Source organism: Periplaneta americana, chromosome 12, assembly GCF_040183065.1.
Source record: "Periplaneta americana isolate PAMFEO1 chromosome 12, P.americana_PAMFEO1_priV1, whole genome shotgun sequence".
Taxonomy (NCBI): domain Eukaryota; kingdom Metazoa; phylum Arthropoda; class Insecta; order Blattodea; family Blattidae; genus Periplaneta; species Periplaneta americana.
The window spans coordinates 17,588,553-17,616,044 of NC_091128.1; the positions used below are offsets into that span (position 1 = coordinate 17,588,553).

Genomic DNA, 27,492 nt, shown 5'->3' on the forward strand with positions numbered 1-27,492 from the left:
ATTTAAAAATGGTGTCGTTCTAATTATTTTATTCTTAATGTAGCCAGAACATCATGTTTATTTCTTAGTAGGTAATAATGTTAATTTCACATATCTAGTATTTCAATGACATAACTTTAATCATAAATCATCCTGGAAGCCTAACTTTCTTGGTATCATGTTCGATAAGGATCTTAGTTGGCCTTTTCACATCGATGACCTTCATAATGCTTTAGACTCAATAAGGGGGGCAAAGACTAATTGGGATTTCCCGGTCTCTGATCGGGTCAAAAACCCTGATGGAACTGATATTTAACCCTTGTGGTGAATTTCGGTGAAGTCCGGAGGGCCTAATTAGTCAAATCCACTCTCCTCACCTCCACGCTGGGGCCCCCTGGGATCTTTTAAGATGCGAAAGAGAGAGTGGTGTGCGGAAAGCAATGGGAAGCTTCCGCATTTATTTATCCCAAGAAGAATAGTATTACAAATAACTGCATGATGAGTTTTTCTCCCGTAAAAAATTCCGGACGTAAACTATCCCCCCAATCGGATGTCCGGGTGGGGGATACAGGAGAAGGACGATTCATGCCAGAACATGAAAAAGAAGAAAGAAGACTGACGACTGCAACTGGAACAGGAGCTACTCTGCAGCCAGGTAAGTTGGAAAATTTGAAGAAAGCAATAAGAACAAACAGAGTGGGTGTGATGGGAATATCAGGAGGGAGGTGGGAAAATAGTGGGGAGTTGCAAAAGGAGGCTAGCAATAGCGAAGGAAGCTTTTAATAGAAAAAGGAACATCTTCTGCGGACCTTTGGGAAAAGAACTAAGAAAGATAGTAAAGTGCTTCGTATGGAGTTTAGCATTTTGTAGAGCAGAAATATGGACATTACGACGAAGTGAAGAGAAGAGAATAAAAGGATTTGAAATGTAGATATGGAGAATAATGGAACATGAGAATTGGACAGACAGAATAAGAAATGAAGCTGTGTTGGAAAGAGAGGGTGAAGAAAGAATGATGTTGAAAATGATCAGGAAGGGGAAAAGGAATTGGTTGGGTCATTGGCTGAGAAGACACTGCCTACTGAAGGATGCAATGGAAGGAAAGGAGAAAGGGAGAAGAGTTGGGGGCAGAAAAAGATCTGCGATGATAGACGAGAATAAGATATATGGATCATATGAGGAAACAAACAGGCAGGCAGAAAATAGGAAAGATTGGAGAACGCTGGGTTTGCAGTGGAAAACCTGGACTTGGGAGAACAATGAAAGAATGAATGAATGAATGACTGAATGACTGAATGTATTTTTTGTTACGGTTAAAGACCGCAGATTATGTAGGGGAAGCTATTGCATATCTGGCGAGGATAAAGGGATTTTGTGCATTAATCAATGCAATTGCCCACTTTCTACTGTACTATTTCATCTTCAAGTTTTTTTATTGTAAAAATCGGAGATATGCTTCCCCTTTACCATTTTTGATATCTTCATTCGATTTTGGTATGCCTTTTTTTCTCTTTTGCCTATAATTTTTAGGGCACTAAATTCAAATGCAGCCTTTTTTTAAATATATGTAAAGTTATTTCATTCTTCTTCTATGTTTCCTGAAATTTTGATTTGTTGAAGGTGTTCCTTTATTCTACATTCATAAAGCCATTGAATACTACTATCTCTCAATAAATCTATTTTAAATATAGACCTAAGCCTATTATTTTCTTGCTTGAAATTTTTATTCTTTCTTTTATTCCATGGTTATGGTATTCTAATAGGGGATACAACTAAATGATAATCCGTGTCTAATTCTTATATTTCAAAGTGTTTAATATAAACAATTGAATGCTTTGTTGACGTGAAGACACTTCGAGATATACGAGTAGCTTCTAGTCACATAACTTAACCTTTTCATTTGGAAATTTGAGAACTGTAACATAACACTCTCACTTATAGCACTCTGGTAATTGCTGGTACACAATCACACAACATTTAGGAGCCATCTGTGAATAAAAGAATATGGATAAATTAATTTCATTATAAATGAAAGTCTAAACTTCCATCATTTCAGTTCCCTGAATGTATTTTTCTTTTAGGTTATACTGTACCTATACTAGAAGTAACCGTTACTATGCGATTCATCTTTTGATTCCTTTTCAGACTTCACTTTTATGATTCACTTATTTTTAATAGTTTGGAGACGTACAAGTTACCATACTACTGTCCGTCCGAGTGGTTATTTCGCAGGGTCGTCCAAACAGGGGAAATCACATAGCAGTTAGGCCTACTTACTTAACCGTGCCCTTTCTTTTAAATTATTTTAAACAGTTGTATAATACTACGTAAATTTCAAATTCTGTACAGCAAATATTTGCAGAGAAGAGTATCCACTAGTTCTTACAGAGAGGACAGGAGAAACGTTTGGGGCAAACCGGGATGCGACATAAGCATTCGGCTGGACAGTAGCTACCCATTTATCCTCTTCGTAGTTACCAATCAGTGTATTACGAAGATTTTAACCAAGAATTACACTTCCTTTTAGATCGACAAGAAGAAAATGACAAGATGGAAACGCCGATGATGGTGGAGGCTTCGAGCAGCGACCAACAGCGGGCATTTAACAACTGGAATGCGGAGTGGGAGAAGAGAGTCAGGCAGGGGGACCCGCAGAATCTGAAGAATTTGGAGGCTGGACTTCATTATTTCCAATTCGATAGCCGGGAAGGTACAGTAACTGTTTACATCCCGAAGTATACAATTGCTTTCAGCTATACACAAGCAGCTCGTGGATACCCAGAGTAGCGCAATCAGCTAATCGGCCGCCATTGTTATTCCATTTCAACACTCTTGGGATAGGAATATTTAAAGTAAAGCTCAATTTAGGCAGTGTCCGTGGCCCTTAAAATTAAGAGTAGGTTATTTGATTCTGACTTAGACTATATTATTTCATTCCTATACAACTGTAGCATATACGACAAATAGCGAGCGCTGCGCTGGAATTGCAATGACTGATTTGTCGGTTTTCCGGCGCAAAGGATTGTGGTACTCTGGATATCTACGGACTCTGTGCACAAGTTCAGGAGACTTGAATTCTTATTAGTAGCGAATATGGCATTTATCCAGAGATGTCATGTAACCAGTTCTCACTAGTCGCCCGATTCACTTGTTGAATTAGTCACAATTCGTAGAATCTATTCTTAAATGTTTGAAGTTTAAAATACATTAGGTTCTTGAGAGAAAGCAAGAACATTAAACATTTTAACATGAAATTCTCTAGCTTTTTAATATGACAGTAAATATAATCGTATCATATTTTTAAATCGTTGTTTCTTAACCAAGTGTGCAGACAGTCAGAGGAGGAATACAATATCGACGGCCCATTTAAAAAAGAAAACAACTCAAAATTTAAAGTTTTGAGAAACCTGAATTTTGAAGCTTCATGTTATTGTGAAAAATCATCAAAGGATTGTTGAACTTAATCCAAATTGAAATCATGGAAATAGGCCTACGTAGATAAATTAACATGGAACAACCTAAAGCTTAGTATTCATATCATGAAATAATGTTATTTAATTACTCTGTCTATTTAGAATCCCCCATAGAAGATTTCACTTTAAGAAAAAAGCATTGAACATATGGGGCTATTCCATCAAATGACCAGTTGCCATAGAAACGTCTACCTATCACATAGCTTGTACAATGTACAGAGCGATCCAAAAGTAGCGCACATCTTAATAGGTTTCTATGGATGAATAAATGGGTAGACCTTATTATAACAATTTTTTTGGTATACCGTCTGTATTTATGTCCTAATACGTTCACATATATTTATAAAGATGAATTTGTTACATTTACTTACATCAGTTTTAACTTAAGTTACATCATTTTTCACAACATATGCTGAAAATTGCAGCCCCGTTCAGTAACGCATGTATAGCTCGCGCAAGGAACGATTACCGAAAAGCAATGGTGGCGTTGCTGTCTGTTTTGACGTGTGTATGTAGGCACGCCGAGGGGGCGAGAAATGCTGGCCGATTGAAGTACTGTCTCTTCCAACAAGATGAACATATGAGGACACAGTTGTGGAAATGAAGAACGTAGCAAGAGAAAAATTTGAAGCTAATTAAACGCGTAACATATGTTTATGAATGAAATAATAATACCGTGCGATACAAGTCACGTATTCACATGCAACGGAACAAACTAAAGTCGTGATGTAACTATCATAACGCAAGACTCATTCTATAGATGTCATTTCTCTTCCGACTGTACTCTTGAATATCATTTAATCTATCTCATGACCTTTCCTGTCCGCCGCTCTTCCTTATCGCATTGTTTCATTCGCATTCCTTCCTTCGGTATTCTCTACTTGCGAGACCTATACCACGGTAGGTAGGCTATAACACGGTACTCGCCACGCGCAGACTACGAGGCAAGCCCCGCCCTTCTCTACGTCATCCGTTGTACAAAGTGTGAAAGCTTACGCGCCACAGACATGCATTAAAAACGGAGGAAAACAGTAACACTATAATATATGCATACACGCAGCAAAATACAATGAGCACTATTACTTAAAACATTGGCGTCTGGCTACGGAAATCTCCATAGTTAGGTGGCCAGCTGTAGGTGTCGGGGGCCACGGAGATTTCTGGTTTTACGTAAGGGTTTGTTTTGTCATATGTCAACTTTTGTAGATTAAGTCACAGGCTTTTAATTGTCGTAACATATTATTGGATAGGAAGTTTCTTATTACCTTTGGATCCTTCTCCCCTCCTTCCCCTAAAAATTTATAGCGTACAGACACATTCACAAACCGTCAATAAAATTTCAGTTGAAACTGTCCCTGAATGAGGAAATTATTCTTTAGAGAAGCCGTCTAAGAGTATGGACATGCAATTCTGGAAAATTAGTAAAACACGGCATACTCGTGAGAATGGTAAGTGAGGTCATAACAACGTATATGTAACATGGAAATATACTCATATGCTACTGAAGGAAAGAGATTAGAAATAGACACGATATACACTTTCTGGAACCGAACTTCTATCTACGGCATTTTCTTGAAAGAAAGACAAGGGTTTACGGTACAATAAGAAGCAATAAGAAGCAACAGAGAGCTTCCGAAGTCTTTCGTTGAAGATGAAAATAATTTAACAGTAGAAGAGAGCGTATTATATAGGGAGGATGGCGTCTTCTTTAGATTTCGAAATACGAAAGAAGAGAGGAGTTAGGATGGCCAGCACTTTGTACTTGGTGACACTAGGAAGAAAGGAAAATGCTAGAGGAGGCTGTGTGAAAGCTCTCTTGCATCATTCAATAGAAGAAATATGTACACAGAGTAAGTCAATATCTGTTCCACTATTCAATTCTGAGAAAAACTATAAAATGGAGCAGAAAAGTTGTGTTGTGATTCCTAAACTGTGCTTTAGGAACTATAAATTAAAAACTCTGACATGAAGCTGTTATATAAGAATAGGTCTATCTTGCTGGAAACAGCTAGCTACTGACGGAAATGATTTAATCTAGATGTCATAAGATACTTGTAGTTGTCTCTCTTCAGTTCCTCAAACAGACCTCGAACACTCTTTATAAAAATCAAAAATCCTTTCTGAAATGGCAAAATAACTTTCTTACCACTACACGCATTAAGTTGAACAATTGAAATAATTAATCTAAAACTTGATCCTGTTTTTCAGTTTCTATGCCGTAGATGATCTTTAAATTATATTTAGTGGCTGGCTAGAGTTCAACACATCGAATCCATCATTAACACATTTTATGAATTCTGATACATGCTTTTCTTCGGGAATAAGGTGCAAAATGGTTTTGGATATTGTATTAGAAAGAACTTCTGCGACCTTTCTTACATTTTGCTTCTCCATTCCACACAGAGTTAAATGATCATTTTGTATCTTGTATGTGTATTTCAGATCTCTTTTGTTGTAATTCAGAACTTTTAAAAATGTATTCTCATTCACAAATTTCAAAACCACTATCAAGAAGATCGTTTCTTAAGAATTTCAGCGCATGTGGCACATCACAAAAAGCCCATATACTTATTTCAGGATCGTTAGTATTCTGAAATTGGGTTTTATTTTGGACACGACCCAACTTTAACAGAATTCACATATTACACGGCCCCATGTCATTTACAAATCCTCTCATCCTTAGGCCTATATTCTTCAATTCATATACAGCAGTATGAAGAATGGCAGGGGTTACTGCGCTGTCGGATCGTAAAATATTATCTATAAGAATGCGTATCATCATTTCCCACGGGGCGTGAAACGCTTCTGTCAAGTACGCTTTCGTAAGCCACTATCCATGTGAACGCGGTGTAGTAAGCTTGCCGGTGACGTCAAAAGCTCACGATTCGGTCGTGACGGGATCAAACATGTTTGATTTTCAGTCGTAAGCCGCCTGGCTTTAGTGAAGCAAGATGTCTTGTTAGCTTTGTTTTTAGATTTAGTAAGAGTGATACAATACAATTTTTGGAACTATAGGTATCAAATAAAACATGTTCTGTACAATCCAACATTGGGCGAGCATCGGGATCGTGATAAACAAGCAGCAGCGGATAAACGAATGTCTGCTACCCTAAATATACCAACATTTGGACCGAAGGAATTTATAATGAAATTTAAAAACTTGAAAAGTTTTTTGCCAGGAAATGAGGAAAATTTCTGAGAGTGAGAGATCAGAAAATTCTACCGATGAGATCTACAAACCTAAAGCTGCCTGGTTAATGAAAATAAACTATTTCAAGTGACATTCTAGTTCTGTTTTGGCAGTTATTGTTTGTTTCATACAGTTTTTGTGTCATATTTTGTTATAAGAAGTCGAACTCGCTCAAACAAATCTTCAAATTGTACCTCTGTCATTCTTAACGAATTTTTGAAATCCTCAGGATGATTTTTAAGTTCTCCTTCAATAAATCTTCAAGCTCCCAAAGCTTTGCGTTGTAGTGTCCACTGCCTAACCCACCATCTCCTTCTCTTGTGTTTTCTTCTTTGCAAGAAACGATTTCATTCGCTGAAACTGAACATATAACCCAGCCGTCGGCAATTTTGTACTCGCGATGACATCACTGGACGCAAGCCGCAGTACGTAAGATGTAATATTAGTCGAGGAGTATAGAGCACTCCGTTCGGATCCCAGTGGCGGACTCTCAACCCAATCATCTGACGTAGACTACACAATATTGTTTTATAGATGAACAGATTGTATTGTATTTCACCTTTATGTTTGCTGTGCTACAACAACCTAGGAAAATACTTCACAAATTGCCACTCTTAATACAACTCGTAAATTTTCGTCTGCTAGTCACGATCTTTGTTTAGATTTTACAAGTTTTCGTTCAGAAAAAAATTGTTCGGAAATATATCGAATGTAGAGACAAACATAGCGGCTATGTAGGGTCGCGGCAGGCGACCTATGATAATACTATAGATATTTTCTATGGAGAGCATTTTAAATAAGCCAGTCTGGTGTGTTATACAATGACAACGTTTAATGTCCTCACTTATTTCCAGCTCTCTTAATATCACGTTAGTCCACCTAGTAGACTTTTTTAAAGTCGTATTTCGAGTCCCGTATGTTACTAGGCCTATAGATACTAATTACTTTCTGTTCAGATTCGTTTCTTCTATATATTTTCTTCATGCTTGGCATAACTTTTCTCTTATTGTATTTCCTTCGAGTGTAATGACATCGAGCAAATATTCTTATACAGAGAGATAATTCGTAACTCCGCGGATGAACATTACCATTTATACTGCATCAATATCTGTGTTTTCACCTGAAACGAGAGATTAGACCACTGTTCATGCATCTTTGATTTTATTTCTCGTTCAGCTAGTGTTTCAATATCCCTTATCCTCCTTTGTAATGTCTGTGTGGATAATTTCATACTGTTAAAAACATCAGATTATTCGGGACAAATAATGTTAGCAACTTTATTCTGACATGTTTTAATGAATTGTCTTTTATTTTAGCACTTCAATGATTTTGCGATTTGTATGTATGTATTGCGAGTAATTTTACGGCTGTCGCCGTCTCCCGCTTCTCAACTTCCAGGTACTCCGGTTTTGACAATCGCCCATTTGTAGACCCCTGCAGACCATATCCTCCTGAACCTCCTCGCTCCATTTCTTCATTGGCCTTCCTCTTCTCTTTTTTTCCGGGGGAGTCCAGTTGAAGACCTTATTAGGCCAGCGGTCGGCTGACATTCTCTGGAGATGCCCATACCATATCAGGCGTTTAGTTTCCACTGATTGTAAGATATCTCCTGATACCTGCATTATATTTCGGACATCCTGATTCCTAATGTGGTCCATCCTCGAAACTTGACAACTACGGCGCCAGTAATCCATTTTTAGAGCCAACAATTTCTTCTTCATCCTGTCTCTCATTTCCCAAGTTTCAGATCCATAGGTACATATACTTTCTATTATAGTTTTATATATACTTGTCTTAGTTTTCCTTGTTACCTTGTCATTCCACAGGAGTGTATTTAATTGTCTTATGGCCCGCTTTCCTTGGCCAATCTTATTATTATCTTCATCACTTTTGGCCTGACTGTTGAGGGTAACACCCAAATATTTGAATGATTCAGAATTTTCTATTTGTGTATCCCCAGTATCTAAATTTACCTTGCTGCGACTACCCACAACCATGTATTTTATTTTCTTGAAATTAATTGATAGCCCCCCTTCCTTATTTTGCGATTTCCAAAGCAATAATATAACTTGCATGGAGTTCCCTTTGACTCAGTTTGTTCCATCATAATTTAATACTGGAACTGTTATTTGAATTTCGTTCTTCTATATTTTAATTGCTTGACTCCGTCTAGCCCTACGAAAAGAAAATTATTTTTATACTTATTTTCTACTGCATACATTTCCGTTTACAATTACATTGGATATGTTCATGCTTACCTATGATTTCGTGATAATCTTATGACGTGTCGTAATGTCGCTAGATGTTTGATTTTTAAGTGTCTATTATAATTTTAGAACAGAAGAGGCGTCTACATTGTCACCATATGCACACCTACTGTTCCTCCCATTCTTCCTTAAACACACGTTTCCGAACAGACGTTGAAGGTTTTGAGAAAGAAACAATCTAATATAATCAGGTATCCACTGATAGATGTCTGTGTACTGGAGTTGTAGGGGAGTTGATTGGAAGGGAGAGAGTGAAGCAAAGACAGTTTACTGCGCTGCCCCTTCGACAGCACTATTGCTAATGATCACGATGACATTTTCTCCGATCCCTGCCATACATTCTTCAGCAACTAACCATGGCTACGTCTCGACTGACTACTTTGTCCTTCCGTGTGAACGGACCACGCTTTCCAGCAAGAAGGAACTGGCGTGGAGCAATCACGATATTTTTAAATTGACGCGAGCGTTTCACGCCCCGTGGGTACACCAGCCTGCTAAACAGTCAAATGTATTGTCGTAAGAAATGCTATGCTGCACTTGCATTTATTATTATTATTATTATTATTATTATTATTATTATTATTATTATTATTATGTCTTTTTCCATGTCAATCGTATTATTTATATTATATTTTAAGATCTCAAAACTAAAAGAGATCAAACCTACATGCATTTTATGGTGAAGAGATGCCTTTGTAATGTTCGAGGAGAAGGTAATGGATATTTAAGTTGTCTTTTAAAATCATAGGCGTTTTAGACAGAGCTCGTAACGTGACTGCTACAGCAACATCTTCGACTTTTTCCCCCTTCAAGTTACTGCTCTTCTAGTTATTAACACGGATTTTTTTGAGGACTGAAAATGGAGGATAATTTAATACTTTCATTTTCAAAAGTCTTAATACGGGCTTCTAAGTGCATATTTTCATGTTTTAATTCCTTCAAAGTTTCTTCTAGCTCTGTAATTTGGTCCGAAAGCATCTCATTTTCGGATTTCAACAATTTTTTTTTCAAAATATCAATTTTTTCGTGTCAGAGATACTAGGATTAGTGAACACTTGTTCATTTCCATTATTAATTGCAGGACAATAATTTTCTCCCGTGTTCGAGACGCTGGAATCCAACACATTTTCTAGGATCTTTTTGTTATTTCTCCTCTCCATGCGTTGGGTCCGGCGTTCTGAAGGATCATTATTTGATTCGGGATTAGAATTCGGTATAGGCCTATTTAGATGGGGTTCAGCTCATTCACGTAATATCCATTTATGTTTCAAAGTTGGAAGCTCCGTTTTAAGATCCCTTTCATAATAATTTTCACCAAAATGATAAGATCAGACTGTTGCGTTTTCTTCATTGAAAGAATCTTCCCTTTTACACAAATATGCCCATCTTTTCCTACGCACATCTTATTTAGGGAATCTGTGGAAAGTGATACTCGCGCGGGCAGAAATCCTTGTTGTAGGCTGTTTGAGCAGGTAGCAATAGCGCATACAAAAGGCATTTTTTCTTGTTTTGTTTTCGCAATAGCTACTTTCAATAGTACGTCATAATGTTAGTCCTTAGAACTAGACCAATTAAATTTACATTTCAGTTATGCAATATACGGTCGTAGGACATATTTTGACTGAGAAAGATAGCATAAACATTATTTATATTAACATTTTCCAGAAATTATTATTAAAACAAATGACCTTATGATGAAACTTACTTGTATGTACAGAATGAAGTAGCTCTATTAAACCTAACACAAAAATATGTACAATCACTATTTACAAACACAAAAAACAAACAATTTTCACTCAAACCCTCAAACTACTGTAAGACTGGTAATCCCCGCCACTTGGAGTGTACAGTACGATTATTTAGTCCTGACAGTCGCCGGAGATGTGCGCCTAGATCAGGCGAATCCATTTAGTTACGCCAAGGGGTGTATGGGTTATTCATTCGCTTGCCTTCGAAGCGATCGGGATGTCATGCGTGCGGTGGAGCGGCATGTTTCCAGTACAATTAAGCTGTACTGCATTCCTTTACCGACCGCTCGCCCTTATCTCTACTCCGGAACTTTTCCCCTCTTTCGCGTCGCTGAGCTGTCAGGACTAAATAAGCGGTCTGTACAACGGCTGACGCCAGAGACAGAGTTTGCTACCGCGCATCCAGTTCATGACATGTACCGTGTTATACTTACAGTGGCATGTACGAACTCTTTTTACCATGTTTGCGGCCACTTTTTTGAGCACGCGTACACTGATGTTGTTAATCTCCGTTGTTATGGTACTCTTTAGTTCCTCCAGAGTGTGCGGTCTGTTTTTGTATACCCTTCCTTTAAGTTAACCCCACATAAAGAAATCTGGGGACGTCAAATAGGAGGTCATGGACGCTACAATCCTCGAAAAATGATATGCTCACCCAAAAGCTCGCGCAAAAACTGCATGGTTTCATTAGATGTGTGACATATGGCACTGTCCTGCTGGAACCAACAATCACATTCATCACTGTCAAGAAGCGCAATAAACTGTATAATGATATCTATGTACACAACACTGGGCACTGTAGTTTCAAAGAAAGTGGAGCCCACTATACGACGACGTGAAACGGCACACTACACTCCAATTTCTTTAGAGTGTAAGGGGGTTTCATGGAACACATGTGGATTTTCGGTGGACCAAATTCGAGAGTTTTGACTGTTCATGTAACCACTAAGGTGAAACCACGCCTCACCTGTGAAGAACACACGGTCAAGCTCTGCAATTCCATGGTTGTCAACTAATGACCGCAACCATGTAAGCTACAGTACACTACGCGATTTTGTTTATTAGGCTCCTTGAATTCTTGAACACTGCGTACATGATAAGCACGAAAATGTAACCGCTTCATCGCTCTCTGAGCACTTCCACATGAACTCTAAGAGTGGAGCTCAGAGTCTCCGCGAACGTTTTGAAGGCGAACGCTCCATCACATTTCTCACCTCAGCCAGTTTAGCAGGAGTTAAAATGGCCGGTCTCCCGGTTCTCTTCTTGTCTGCAACTGATCCACATTCCCTGAAACTGACGATTACTCTCGTTATGGTCGAATTGTTGGGCACTACCACATCCGGATAATTCCTACGAAATTCGTCTACAACACGTGTACAAGGACGACTGGAAAAATAATGTTCAACAACGAAACCTCGTTGCTCTTTGGAAAACGACATGTTTGCCGAGCAATAAACAAAGAACTATTGCAAGCGTCAGTGTATACATACACATCACAATGACGACAAGCTTTGTTGCTGTTAATACCCATGATGCGGTAGCCGATAGCACTTTCCAACTGCATTACTCAATATAGACACCATAATTTTAATGTGAGCGACTTTTGGAGCGCTCGTATTAGGCAAGACCCATAGGCCTATAATCAATGCTTTTTTCTTAACGTGAAATCCTCTATAATTACTTTCTTCTCACAAGATCTGGGAGTTATCTTCGGCATGGAGTTCCACCTCCTTGGCCATCAAATATCTTCATTGAGTCATTCCACTTCAAACAGGACAAATATAAAGGAAATTTAACCTTGATGTTTTTTATTTCTGTCAAATTTTTTGTTCGATTGAAGGAACAAAAATAAAATTCAAGGGATACAGGGTTACATACAATCTGTGAAATCATATCTTTGTAATTTCTCAGTCGTAGATTGGCTGTTAATTTCGCAATGTTTCCACCATCAATTAACAACTTTATATTCTCATGATGACCACACACATACAGACTGAATGAGCACTACTCGCTCCAGGAAGCACACATTGTTTTGGTCTTAGTTCCGCAAATTTTTAAAAACTAATTTGTATGTCTGAATATTTAACCTTAAAAGCTCAAAATGTTTCTTTTAAATCTGATAACAATAATCTTTTCTGTTTCTGTACTTTGTGGCCGTCTTCTTTTACAGAAACGAAGTTTTACTTTCTCGCCATGATGCGACTTATATCATTATTAGTGTAATGGTCAATTAAGTACTTTTTCCACTATGGATGTATCTAAAGTTTATCCAATTCTAGAGTCTGGATTTGAGAGAATTCCCCTCTCTGCAGCTAAGTTTTTTGCAACACTGATCATGTGATTAGATGCATCACAGTGTTCCCTAATTTTACTGTATGACCACTCTTCAAATATATAGTATTGACAGAAGTCAATAGTGTTTCCGAAACACTCTGGTAGCTTATTAATTATGTCACCGCTACTCTTCTCATCTGGTGTTGTTTCTACTTCCTTTTTTCTCAACGCGAAAAATCTTTTCCTTATGTGTCTGTTTTATTTTCTGATATTTCTGTTAGGGATAATTCTTCTGTGATAATTTCTTCTTCTTAATTGATGTCTCACCCTTGACATCAAACTTTCATTAAAATTATCAATGTCCATCACTGACACCTCTGACACCTCTGAATTATTTATCAATTTCCGAATTGCCTGTTGTTTCTTCTTCAATGTTCTGGACACTAGAACCGCCTAAGATATCAACACTGCTGGTTTGAGCAGCACTTGATTCAATAATATTTGACATTAACAAAATTTTCTTACGACAATTTTCACAAATCCTAAGATTGTACGACAACTTAATGTGTTGCATTTTCAATTTTTAAGCATGTTGGAAGTCACGCACCTTAATTTCCCTTTCTTAAACCTACGACTATGATTGCTTATTTTGAAAGGATTAAAACACTGATCATGTCTAGGTTCTGTTATTACTCATTGTGATTAGCCTACACACTAATTGCACCAACTAAAAACAATAACAGAAACTACGCCACACACACTCGCGGTAATACTATAGTACAGTGTTATTAATGCCCTAACGTTTGAAAATCTCGGAACAAACTGAAGAGAATTCATTCCGCCTTGGACCTGGATTAGGTATGGTATTGTATATCCCAGCCAATCTTCTCCAGACATAAACAAAGAGGACTGACAGTCGCCAGTGTGATGTCGCATGCCAGACTTCAGCCAACAGTTAACAGTGTGCCGCTACAAGGGATTAAGAGCGCAACAGAGCTCTATGCGCGTATTTATTTAGTATTTTTTTACTCTGTCATTTATTGCTTTTCCACTATGAAATTTTGGTCTACTTACACATAATTAAATGGAGAACATGCTGATAATTTAAAAATGGTATTCTAAGTTTGCTAACATTATGAACAACAAAATTAACCTATATAATAATTATGACATAAAGTACTGTGAATACATAAAAATGGAAAGTGATTATACACAGGCTAAAAGCCTGATATTTAACCTTCCAAATGAAACTAACCTCGATTTCATACGATACACATAATGGGAGAAACGAATGTTTGTATATGCCAATGTGTACAATTTTTCAATAATTTTGATGCTGTATAGATCTCAAAATAACCAGAACTGGGGCCAAGAAAAATAATATGGGTCTCTTATTTTTACCCTTAGAAAGCATACAAGAAGTTTCAAACAATTCTAAAAATATGAGATCAAAAATTTGTCCGGTCTGACGTGGAATGACTCCATTGCATATAAAGCCGACACCTTTACATTTATACTTTGCTCCAAAACATGACGCCCTTCCTTCACACCTTTCACCACTTAACTGTAGAAACGAGCAAGGGGTAAAATTTACAAGCGTCTAGCTGTAGCAAACAGGAGTCTCAATTTCTGCGTGTCTGATTGGGTCGGGAGAGATTGGTCGAGATCGGTCGTCTGCCGTTGTAAGAGCCATCTCGTGTATGTGTATATATACGCGTATTAGACTGTGGTCTATATCGTGTAGGCCAATGCCATCATCCTGGCGGCAGCCTTCGAAATCTCATAGAATTGTCTGTGTTTTTTCTGTAATTTGTTAAATTTGTTTCTCTATTTATTTGTGCTATTTAGATGTGTATTGATATAATGTAACTAGTAATAACCATACTTTTTATGTAAGTTTTGTGGTTCCTCAGTTTTCTTATAAACGTAATGTACAAACTCATAAGAAAGTAAAGCATGTTGTGAAAGTAAGCAAGTCCTTCAAGTGCGATTATTATGACGCGCAGTTCAATCATGTGAAGAATCTTAAATGGCATGAAATTAAAAAAAAAAAAAAAAAAAACATAATATTGTATATAATAGGTTTAAAAGTGACAAAATCTTTAAATGTGAAATGTGTGATGCTCAGTAATCAAGAAAACAAACTCTGAAATAACACGAAAGTCAGGTGCATCAGTTAGAAGCAGTGACGCGTAAGAATGTATCAAAACATCATTGCTCTCTTTCTTCATATGAAACAACCAAATATGAATGATTCAAACATTATAATGAAATTCATAATATATCACAACTAAATCGGAAACATTTCTAAACTTAGAAGAAGTTCATAAATGGAAGAAAAACACAGAAGTGGAGACCAGAGAAAACTTTATATACAGTAAGTTAGAGCGTGTCAGAAAACAGCAAGTAACATTAAGCATCACTATTTTTCCTGTTACCACAGTTGAGTATTACATGCCTACGTGAAACAGACAAAGGCATATATACAAATACAGGGCAGCAAAAATTAATGCTTTTTGTCCGGCCAGTATGAAAATAAGAGAGTTGGAAGTTATAATTTACGGACACACATGTTGGGCATGGAAGTGACCTTGGCCATTTGTTTCTCTCTTCTTCTCAGCGCCTGGAAACAGCCAGTAAGATAGCTAACAAGATACCATTTGACACCATATTGAATGAGAAACGAGACTCTGTCACAGAATCCAGTTTAGAAACAGTACATCTCTTAACTAAAAAGGACTGTATAATACTGAGAAAGCCTTCAATCTTTCGGAAGAGGGGATGCGTAATGCTGGATACAGGAAGTTACAGAAAGCAGTGATCAGTGTATTCTGTATTATAAGTAGGGAAAGGAAGTTCATGTATTTGCATATTTATTCTCTATCATTGTTTGAATATGCTGAAAGATTATCTACATGAATCACACATTTCTGAATACAATTATATTACTTTTATTGTGCATTAATGTGCATATTTTGCCTCTATTTATAAAAGCATCATATTTTAACATTTATGCAGGGAACCTGCTTATTATGTATGTTTATTTGTCTTTCCCTCATTTTTAAAAGTATGTAACCTTGTAAACACGACTAATTTATGTTTATGAATTTTGAACATAACGATGGCGCCCCCATAGGGAGCCTCTTGAGTTAGCAATTAGTATTCCTTTACTGCAGTCTTGAGCAGATTTCGATAGAACAATATCCAGTTTAACATCAGTTGCAAAAAAATGTAGGAGATAAAGTGAATGAGAAAACAGCAAATATTCTTTCCAAAAACCCTGGATATTATCAACTTAAAGAAATTCAAGATATTCTCGAAGGAAAAACACCCCAAAAACCAACAAAATGTTCTGTAGAACAGCTCACAGCTTTTGTGCAAGCCCTTCTTACTTCTTGTGACGTAGAACGAAATTTATCGTGCTACAAAGCTATGCTTAGAGACAACAGGCAAAGAATGACTACAGAAAACATACGACACTGCTTAGTTGTGAACTGTAACAGCATAAATGGAACATTCAGCAATGAGGCTAGCATTTCAAAATCCATAGACTAAACGTAAGTTACCTATACCTTATTATTCTGTTAAAATAATCTCAGACTGATAATGAATACTTTGTAGCATATTTATCAACAATTTTTACGGCATAAATGCATACATATTCTTCACATTTTTAGGGCATGAACTTTCTTTCCCTGATTATAAGCCACAAGAACTGCTCCTGACATGACAGCACATTTTTTGAAAGAAGAAGATTTTGTTCTTATAATACAAAGCCCAGGGAGAAATTTTAAAAACATATGGCTCAGAGAAAGTAATAATTGAGGGCTTTGCCGGAAGAAAGGCGGATAGACCTATATGCCCTTCTTCGGAAAAACGGTTTAAAATGTAGTGAATAATTCGCTAATTATAATAGCGGAATTTTGTTTTGATTGTACTGTACATACCTGCAGGAAAGGGCTGCATGCGTGTATAACATTTTATTCAGGTGCGTTTTAAAATCTTAGATTGCATGTATCTCATTTAGCCATATTGACGTATACGCCCTTTTTCCGGCAAACCCCTCAATTATTGATGGTAGGGCCTACCCATGGTATGGGTGATTATGGATTTCAACTTATCGCAATAATGACAGTTGATGAAATGAATCAGGGATTTCCAGGGACTTTCTTAATATCTAATAGGAGAGATGAAAATGTGCTATCTTTTGTTTTTTAATTGTGTTAAACAAGAAATTGGTATCCTGGCCACAAAATCTTCATGAGTGACATGAAAGAAGAATTTTATAAAGGTTTACGAAAATGTCCAGCTTTGGCATCAAATTTTTTGGATTAGGACTCTAAATTATACCGGGAAGCTAGAAGGCGAATGAAGAACTTCCAAGTGCCTGGGCAATAGATATTACTACAGTGCGAGCGAGAAGTTTCTCCGCAGTGCTTCTGTAGCCACGGTGCAGCCGAGAATCCACCAGGCAGAGAATTCAAGTGGCAGCACTGGCCGCTAAGCATATGATTGAGGTTGTCAAACCGGAATTAATGGGAAAATGTCAACTTTCTACAAGATTAATTACCAGCTGTCTACAGGATTGCTACAACTAATGGAGCTGCGGAGGGACTTTTGGATCGCACTGCATAAAGCTTGGGTAACTGCGATGGGCCCTCCCGATAAACGCTTGTTTTACACCTGGCACATCGAAAAAGTATGGAGTAAGAACATTAGGAATAAAATAAACGATTTAACCTAGCAGGCAGTAACATACAAGTATTTACGAGTTCTTCACAGAAAATGACGAGAACACTTATGCTAAACTTTTGGTAGGAATCCTTCAGTATTTAACAGGTGATACTGAATTATCATTATTTTTTAAATATTTTACTACTACTGCATGAAGAACGTAGTGTGTTGGGCCTGCTGCCGTAGGAAATAATTGTGGTATAGATATTAATATGCACATAGAACGGATGCAACGTAGTGCTCTAAAGCACATATACCTACACTGTAAAAAAAACAAGAAGACTAGACAAAGACATATCAACTCTCATGAAATTAACCAGAGATAGACTATTCGACAGACTGACCGTTTTGAACAAAAGAGAAATACAAAAACAAGTCTGATATGAGCAAGCCAATCCGCAAAGAAGTTCTAAATATTTCTCTGTCACTTTTGCAAAGAAAGGAAACAGATCAATAAAATATATGTACAGTTCATGTTTCTTTAGTGTTGTTGTTTGTTTGTTATTTAGTAATATTGTATTTGTTAAATTCGTTTCTTCATAAGACAGTTTATTCATTTTATCCTGACATTATCTATGGGTGGCAAGATTTATATACAGTGATGTACAGTTCAGCAGTGTAAAGTGAAAAACTGGTATCTACACATTCATTTGTAGATTGGATTTAAATGGTGAGTGACCTATATGGTATTTCATAACATACTATTAATGATGTTCTTATATTAATTATTTATGTTGGATTTAATCAATTTTTTGTGGGGATATTCATATTATGTTAGTACAATATAGGAACCTTACATGCAGGAAACAAGCATCGAACCAAAATCACACATGCGCGACTGATTTCACTCGACCCAACAGTACAATCGTTAATGTTTTATTGTACAATCATTACTTATTAATTATAAATAAGATACACTTTAGAAGTGTAGGTCTAAAAGCAATTGGCGTACAAATGTATGTAACACTTATTAGACCACTACACCTATTCATTTCAAGAGAAACACAATATCTGAGACTTAGAATAAATCGACGCCTAATGTCAAAGGACACTAACTCCAAAATCACAACTTTACAGGGGAGGCAAAAAACAGTTTAATTGTGTACATTTTATTGTTACTGCTTTAATTTAAGAGATATGTTGATAAAATTTAAATCATATATACTGTATATATATCAAATATAAACCTAAAGACAATACAATACAGTACATATTTTCTAGAAATATTTTAGTATTGTCTTAAAAATTAACACATTTTGGAGATAGTGTTCTTTGTTACTAACGAAGCTTTCAATTTAGTAGACAGTGTTAAAAATAAATGTCAAAATATTGAATTTAAACATTTTAATAAAAAATTATAGCTATTTGACAATGCAAATTAATAAATTTAATTATTGTGGTGAGCAGCAAATATCAATTTCTTCTTCTTCATAAAGGAATATTATCTAAACTTAGAACATATCAGTAAGATTATAAAAATACCAGTTAATATTATTTACGCAGCATAAAAGCATAATATTATCATTATTAGATCAATTTATACTATTATCTGAAATAATAATTTTAACAGTGCATTTATAAAATAATAAAAGAGCAAAGTTATCTTCATTTTTACATTGCATTTTAGAACATCAGTGTTTTTAAATATTGCTAATGTTACTTTAATATACCACAGCTGATGAGGGTTTGGACGAAAAAGTTATTCAATTAATGATCAATTTATTTAAAAAATAATGAATTCTACAAATTCAGTTCATTTAAAAGTCTGTCTGCACGTAATGAAAAGAAAACACACTTAACTCAGAATTTGTGCCCTAAATGACATTGAATAAAATTATAATATGAATGTATTATATTATATTTGATTCAGTATTTTATGTTTTGAATAGTATCAATATCTACACCTCTCATATAAAAATTTGAAATTTCCTCTTAATTTTATAATCACTCATTGCTCTTCATTTTGAGTACTGTATCTTATATTACGATTTCCTGTTCTCCATTTTTAAACTATTGTAAAAGAATTGGTAATTTCCTGGTAAAATATTCTGTTTACACAGTTGCAATAGATTTTTAATTTTCTAATCTTGTATATTTTTAGTGCTCCTTGATGCTTTGGTTTAAGCTGACGATTATCCAGCCTAAATCCAAGTGTAATCTTGCTTTGTACATTGAATTTTTGGAATTCTTCATCATACTTGTATTTAAATAATAAGTGTTCACTGTTACTTTTCCGATACTGGAACCACACTATATCCAGCCATCTTACAATGTTTCCGTTAGTGTCAACTTTCTTGTTCTTTATTAATGTCTTCTGAATTTCTCTTACATAATTAAATCACTCTGTTTCACTTCTATTTTTGATACAGCTTAAAGTATAGTGTATCACCCTGATGGATCAAATATTTCTGTATGTTTGGTTGTTTTTTTTTCAATGTTCGCGTGGACTGTGTCCATTTGTGAATGTCCTGGTTAAAAAAAATATGTTCAATTTGAGGTATGTCAAAAACATTCGCAGCGTAGAGGAGCATGGTTGATATAAGCACATTCCTCCACAAGTATCGAACATGAAATAGAACCTTTTACCATTCTGCAGTTTTTTCATTTGAGCAAAGAGACGTGATGGTACTACTGCAGCTTCCCTTTCTGCAATTATCTCGTTTCATATAAAATTTTGTGCTGTTCTGTTGGCTACAGCATACACGGTCAAATTATATAGGCCTACAGCTAATCTACGTTTATAAAACACTCATTCCATTTTAAAACTTGGATTGTAGCGCACAGCTTCGAAATAAAATTAAAAAAAGTAAAGAACGTTCACTGATGCCATAATTTTGTAATTTTCTTTTACTTGAGCTGCTTCCTTTCTTTCAATGTGGGACTGACGAACTGCCTCCGTTTCTATCTTCTTAAGTTCAGACATGTGATCATATTTATAACATTTATTGCATTGATGCTTTCTGGGATTATGAAAAGCTATATTAAAATTATTTTTGAAAATATGACGTTAATATGAAAGGTTTTCTGTCTGAACATTAGCATTCCTGAATTTCCCTCCCCCCAACATTTGGGCTCATCATTGATCCGGATGCACCGCAACCTTAGGCTTACTGTGCTACCTATGTTTTATCATTTAATACCAATTCATCAACCCTGTTACCTTGATTAAGGTGTACAGTCCAGATATAGAACGTTTATTACAAACTGTAAACTTCTTACAAACTGAATTGATTTAAGAATGCGTGTTCTATTAATAAAAAAATTATCAAATCTTTAACAATAAACAGTATGGTGATTGTATTACATTCTTGGTTGTCTGTTCTGAGGAAGTGTCACCAATAAAATCTTAGAAATGTTAAATAATTTAGAGACAAAGAACACTATCTCAACTCAGTGTTCTTCTAGTTTATATTTTATTATTGTCAAAGAAAACTAAGTCTAGATAGTGTTGTTTGACACTCAGCATCTGTCTAAATTAACACAACACTATCTAAAAAAAAAAAAAAAAAAACTATTACTTGTAGAGACATATTACTTTCACACTATTATAAAGGCTACTTTGTACAACATGATACTACAAATAATTCAGAAAGTCGATTTTTGGCGATAGTGTCCTTTGACACTAAGCCGTCGAAATGTCAAAGTGTTTTGTAACTAATTCTATAAGTGAAATGAATTACTTTATAATCGAAATTGAAACGTTTATCTCTCTTCAATAGCACAGAGCATACAGCTGATCGCGAAGCCCGACCTCTCTATGACGTCACATGGAATGTTTGAGAGCGACATTTCTATTTGTCTCCGAATCACACATTAGTCGATGGTAGCCAATAAGAACTCGACATACAATATAGCTAGCTACACCTGAAAATTTCTACTCCTCACAGCGCGACCGATCTCGACCGATCTCATCCGACCCAAATTAGACGTCTCTTGTATGCTACAGATAGACACTTATATAAAATTTAGCTGAGTTGCCAATTCCTGAAGTCATTATCACATTGTATTTATGCCACGCGCCTAAGGGTTAAGAAGATAGGGATTTACGAGGGTTTACAATTCCGGGAAGAAAGACCGTCATATATTTTGGTGCAAGGTATACCCTCACCATTATTACAATCTAAAAAGCGTCACATTCCAGTACAGTGCCCCGAAAACTTACATAGTGCGAACACTGGATGAAAGATTAAGTAACAAAGTTTACTCCGAAGACCGTTTAATTGCACAACTGGACAGTATTGCACAACATAGCATGACCTAATAGTCTATTGTAATGTAACGTTTATTGTTATAATTGTAACTAACAATAAAATTACAAAAATGGATAAGCAATAAAGAAAACTGGTAATGTTCTAGGCCCATATTCGAAAAATTCTGGGTTAAAATTCCGTGCCCAGCCAATTTGACTCATGTTTTTCATGGTTTCCCTCAGTCACGAAGGCATATACTGGATTGGAAATTTGCATATCATGATTCATAACACCCTTAATCACCAATATCATGAACATTAAAATAAAATCTAAATCAATTACATGAACACAAGCCATTTATAACACACGACAATAAGAACAGAGTCAGAACAAAAGTCCATGGCCTACAGATATACCCAAAGATCCTACACACGTGATACGATCATAGATGTTAGTGTGTATGAATAAACTTATCAAAAGAGATGCCAACTGAGAATAAGTGAAACAGGAGAAGGTGGTTATGGGATTTTTAAGTCAGGTAGGATAAATTTAATTTTAGACAAAATGAATAACACGACCTCAGAATAGCTCGAAATTAACATAGGATTGAAACGGATTTGCGGTGTTTCTCTTTTTCTGTTTATAATGCACACGAAAAAAATTATTCAGGAATGGAGAGCCATGCGATATAAAGAGTTGGAGATAAACAGATATTTAAAAATATGTTAATTAATATTTGTGGATAACCTAGTTTTAATAGCACCTACAGAAAATGATCTACAATACTCAGTACATTAGTAAAATATCATTGCAACATATAACATGGAAATAATACAGAAAAAGAAAGTTTCGCCTTCTGGCGAAAATAGCTTGTCCCTAGTAAAATATGTTTGGAAGACAAAATTTTAGAAAGAGCAAATGATATTACATATATTGGTTACAAATTAACATTTGATAATTATTTAGAATAATGAGCAAAACTGTAAAACACTCCAAGACTATGTAAATGATCAATAGAGTAATGAAACCTTCCCTGGTACAGAAAAGCACTAGAATACGACTTCAACAAACCCTGTACTCTGTTATGGCAGTTCTTTTTATTTTATTGAGTTATTTTAGATTAGATTAGATTAGATTAGATTTATTTATTTAACCTGGTAGAGATAAGGCCGTCAGGCCTTCTCTGCCCCTCTACCAGGGGATTACAACTATAACATGAACAATAAGATTACAATTAATATTAAATTTACAATTACAATTACAATAAAAATTAAAGTACGACAAGAATACCTGATTAATGAAAGCTAGACATTTTATCATAGAAGTTAAGAACAAAGAATATTTTTGTATTTACTAAATTACAAATTAAACCTACAATAACAAAATTCTATAGTGATGAAATTACCGGATATTGAGATATTTTGTGGTAGATTAAAAGAACTATTTACAAGAAACCATGTCTGAACGAGTCTCAATTACTGACCAAGTGCCTAGTAAGTTTGCGTTTGAATTGAATTTTATTTCGACAGTCCCTGATGCTAGCAGGTAGCGAGTTCCAGAGTCTTGGCAGGGCTATTGTGAAAGAGGATGAGTATGAAGAGGTGCGATGGGATGGTATTGTTAGTATTGTTTCATGGCGAGAGCGTGTGTTCAGATTGTGGTGGGAAGAAAGGTAAGTGAAGCGAGACGACAGGTACGAAGGAATAGAAGAGTTCAAGATTTCGAAGAGAAAGAGAAGTGAATGTAAATTTCTTTTCTTATCTAGTTTAAGCCAACCTATTGCTTCCAGGGATGGGGTAATATGATCATATTTACGAACATTGCTTACAAAACGTACACACAAATTATGAGCACGTTGAAGTTTCATTTTGTTGTCGCTGGAAAGGTCAGTCAGTAAAATGTCAGCATAGTCAAAATAGGGAAATACGACGTTGTATCAACATCTCACGTTACTTAGCGTCTGAATGAAATGGAGGTGATAATCCAGGTGAAATGAGTCCGGGGTCCAGCACCGAAAGTTACCCAGCATGTGCTCTTATTCCCTTAAGGGAAAACTCCGGAAATACCTCAACCAGGTAACTTGCCCCGATCGGGATTCGAACTCGGACCACTTGGTTTCGCGACCAAACGAGGTGACCGTTACTCCACAGGAATGGACTTATGGTAGTGAGGCAAATATATTAAGGGGAAAGAACAGCTAATGAAATAAGATTTATGCGAAGAACAGTATTATATAAAAATGAGACCATAAGCGCAGCGATGAAGTAATGGAAGAACTCGGCCTGTAATCAATACTCAATTTCATACAAAATATGAGAACAATTGCATGAGACGTTTGCGATGTATGAGATCCCACAGAATCCCAAAAGCTATGCTTCACTATCTATCTTAGGGGAAAAGATTTCTGGGAAGCCCCATAAAGAGTTTGAGAGAAAATTACTCCTTATGAGATCTAATAGACCACATGACCTAAAACTTGTATGGATGATGATGAAGTCAGGTAGATAGATGTCTTTGGAAATGGTTCTTGTTGCGCAGTAGTGCAATGGAACAAATGCATAGTGTGATTGTTTTGGTTTTGCCAATCCACATTGCATATGCAAGGAATTTCCGCCATCGAGTACAGTTAAGAGAAAAATATGTGCTGACAATTAAGATTATTATTGTTTTTACGAAGTATGCTAATTTGGAGCTTTATGCCATGAAGTCCTGAAAATATGCTGCATAGCATGCTCAATAGTTAATATACACAGGAACGCCTGAAATATGAAAAAAAAAAAAAAAGAAAAAGATACAGTTAATTTTGTATATTCGTTACTACTGTCGTTCAAAACATGTACAAAATGATTTTGTATGACTTGAAAATGGAGAGTAAATTATGCAGTTGAATACGTATCCTTGCCTTACTACTAGGTCTATGTCATTCACTGAAAGCAAGTGAATGCAGTGACACATGCATAACAATCAAGTTTATTTTGCTTCTTGCAGACTTACCAGGATACATGGAAGACAAGCCAGGTACAATACCACAAACCACGCCAGCTACCATGACAGAACCAATCCCAGCTCACATGTTAGATCCCATGCCACCACCCGTGCCACATTCCGTGCCACCACCCGTGCCTCCTCCCGTGCCACCACACGTGCCATCACCCGAGCCATCACCCGTGCCAGCACCATCATTACAGAACCCACCAGAAGAAGAAGATGACAATAGAACGAAGAGTTGCTGCTGGCGTTTTTTAAGGTATTTATTTTGTGGGCTACTTCCCATGTCGAATCGCAGGCCAGCATCCATGCCAGCGCCTATGTCATCTCCCATGATAGATTCAATGCCAGCTCCCATGCAAGATACCATATCAGTACCTATTCCAGAAACCATGTCAACTCCCACGCCAGAACCAATCCCAGACCCCATGCGAGCTTCAATGCAAGATATCATTCCAGCTCCCATGTCAAGTCACATACTAGATCCCGTGCCAGCCCCCATGCCAACTGGAATGCCAGCTCCCACGCCAAGAGCAATGAGCCTCTGGTCTCGTTTAAGATATAGGTTTCGTGGGCCAGCTCCCATTTCATTTGACATGCCATTTCGCAGGCCAGCCCGCATGCCATCTCCCATGCCAGATCGCATGCCACCACCATATTCCAATTACCTACCAGCAGAAGATAGGCACCGAAGAAGGAATGCCTGGTGGTCTTGTTTAAGATATATATTTTTTGGGCCACGTCCCGTACTAGATGACGAGACATATTACACGCCGGCACCTATGCCAACTTCTGTGACAGCATCCTTGACAGATCCCATGCCAGTACCCAGACCAGCACCAATTCCAGATGATATGCCAGGATCCATGACAGCTCCCATGCCAGATCCAATACCACAACCAGTGCAAGATTCCATATCAGTGCCTATGCCAGGTCCTATGCCACTACCCATGCCAGCTTCCATGCCAGCAGGAGATAGGCACCGAAGAAGGAATGCCTGGTGGTCTTGTTTAAGATATATATTTTTTGGGCAACGTCCCGTACTAGATGACGAGACATATTACACGCCGGCACCTATGCCAACTTCTGTGACAGCATCCTTGACAGATCCCATGCCAGTACCCAGACCAGCACCAATTCCAGATGATATGCCAGGATCCATGACAGCTCCCATGCCAGATCCAATACCACTACCAGTGCAAGATTCCATATCAGTTCCTATGCCAGGTCCTATGCCATTACCCATGCCAGCTTCCATGCCAGCAGAAGATAGGCACCGAAGGAGGAATGCCTGGTGGTCTTGTTTAAGATATATATTTTTTGGGCCACGTCCCGTACTAGATGACGAGACATATTACACGCCGGCACCTATGCCAACTTCTGTGACAGCATCCTTGCCAGATCCCATGCCAGTACCCAGGCAAGCACCAATTCCAGATGATATGCCAGGACCCATGACAGCTCCCATGCCAGATCCAATACCACTACCAGTGCAAGATTCCATGTCAGCGCCTATGCCAGGTCCTATGCCATTACCCATGCCAGCTTCCATGCCAGCAGAAGGTACGCACCGAAGAAGGAATGCCTGGTGGTCTTGTTTAAGATATATATTTTTTGGGCCACGTCCCGTACTAGATGACGAGACATATTACACGCCAGCACCTATGCCAACTTCTGTGACAGCATCCTTGCCAGATCCCATGACAGTACCCAGACCAGCAGCCATTCCAGATGATATGCCAGGACCCATGACAGCTCCCATGCCAGATGCAATACCAGTACCAGTGCAAGATTCCATATCAGTGCCTATGCTAGGTCCTATGCCACTACCCATGCCAGCTTCCATGCCAGCAGAAGATAGGCACCGAAGAAGGAATGCCTGGTGGTCTTGTTTAAGATATATATTTTTTGGGCCACGTCCCGTACTAGATGACGAGACATATTACACGCCGGCACCTATGCCAACTTCTGTGACAGCATCCTTGACAGATCCCATGCCAGTACCCAGACCAGCACCAATTCCAGATGATATGCCAGGATCCATGACAGCTCCCATGCCAGATCCAATACCACTACCAGTGCAAGATTCCATATCAGTGCCTATGCCAGGTCCTATGCCATTACCCATGCCAGCTTCCATGCCAGCAGAAGATAGGCACCGAAGAAGGAATGCCTGGTGGTCTTGTTTAAGATATATATTTTTTGGGCCACGTCCCGTACTAGATGACGAGACATATTACACGCCGGCACCTATGCCAACTTCTGTGACAGTATCCTTGCCAGATCCCATGCCAGTACCCAGACAAGCACCAATTCCAGGTGATATGCCAGGACCCATGACAGCTCCCATGCCAGATCCAATACGACTACCAGTGCAAGATTCCATGTCAGCGCCTATGCCATTACCCATGCCAGCTTCCATGCCAGCAGAAGGTAGGCACCGAATAAGGAATGCCTGGTGGTCTTGTTTAAGATATATATTTTTTGGGCCACGTCCCGTACTAGATGACGAGACATATTACACGCCGGCACCTATGCCAACTTCTGTGACATCATCCTTGCCAGATCCCGTGCCAGTACCCAGACCAGCAGCCATTCCAGATGATATGCCAGGACCCATGACAGCTCCCATGCCAGATCCAATACCAC

At 37.4% G+C, this 27,492-nt stretch overlaps 2 protein-coding genes across 2 annotated transcripts in view; one reads left to right on the top strand and one right to left on the bottom strand.

Annotated features, from left to right (window-relative positions):
* LOC138709942 (tetra-peptide repeat homeobox protein 1-like) lies at positions 1-26,704 on the top strand. Its single transcript, XM_069840629.1, has 4 exons — positions 1-634; positions 2,507-2,689; positions 24,844-25,528; positions 26,659-26,704. Exons 1-4 carry the CDS (start codon positions 475-477, stop codon positions 26,702-26,704), a joined length of 1,074 nt encoding a protein of 357 aa, XP_069696730.1. The 5' UTR covers positions 1-474.
* The window catches only part of LOC138710199 (DNA polymerase alpha catalytic subunit-like), a 558,528-nt gene that overhangs the window by 184,368 nt on the left and 346,668 nt on the right, over positions 1-27,492 (bottom strand). The gene's annotated exons all lie outside the window — the stretch shown is intronic.

Bases quoted from the DNA above. Each gene is read 5' to 3' on its own strand.
- LOC138709942 (XM_069840629.1), top strand. From the start codon at position 475: ATGATGAGTTTTTCTCCCGTAAAAAATTCCGGACGTAAACTATCCCCC. The intron at 635-2,506 runs GTAAGTTGGAAA...ACTTCCTTTTAG, and splicing joins AGGAGCTACTCTGCAGCCAG to ATCGACAAGAAGAAAATGAC. The intron at 2,690-24,843 runs GTACAGTAACTG...TGCTTCTTGCAG, and splicing joins CCAATTCGATAGCCGGGAAG to ACTTACCAGGATACATGGAA.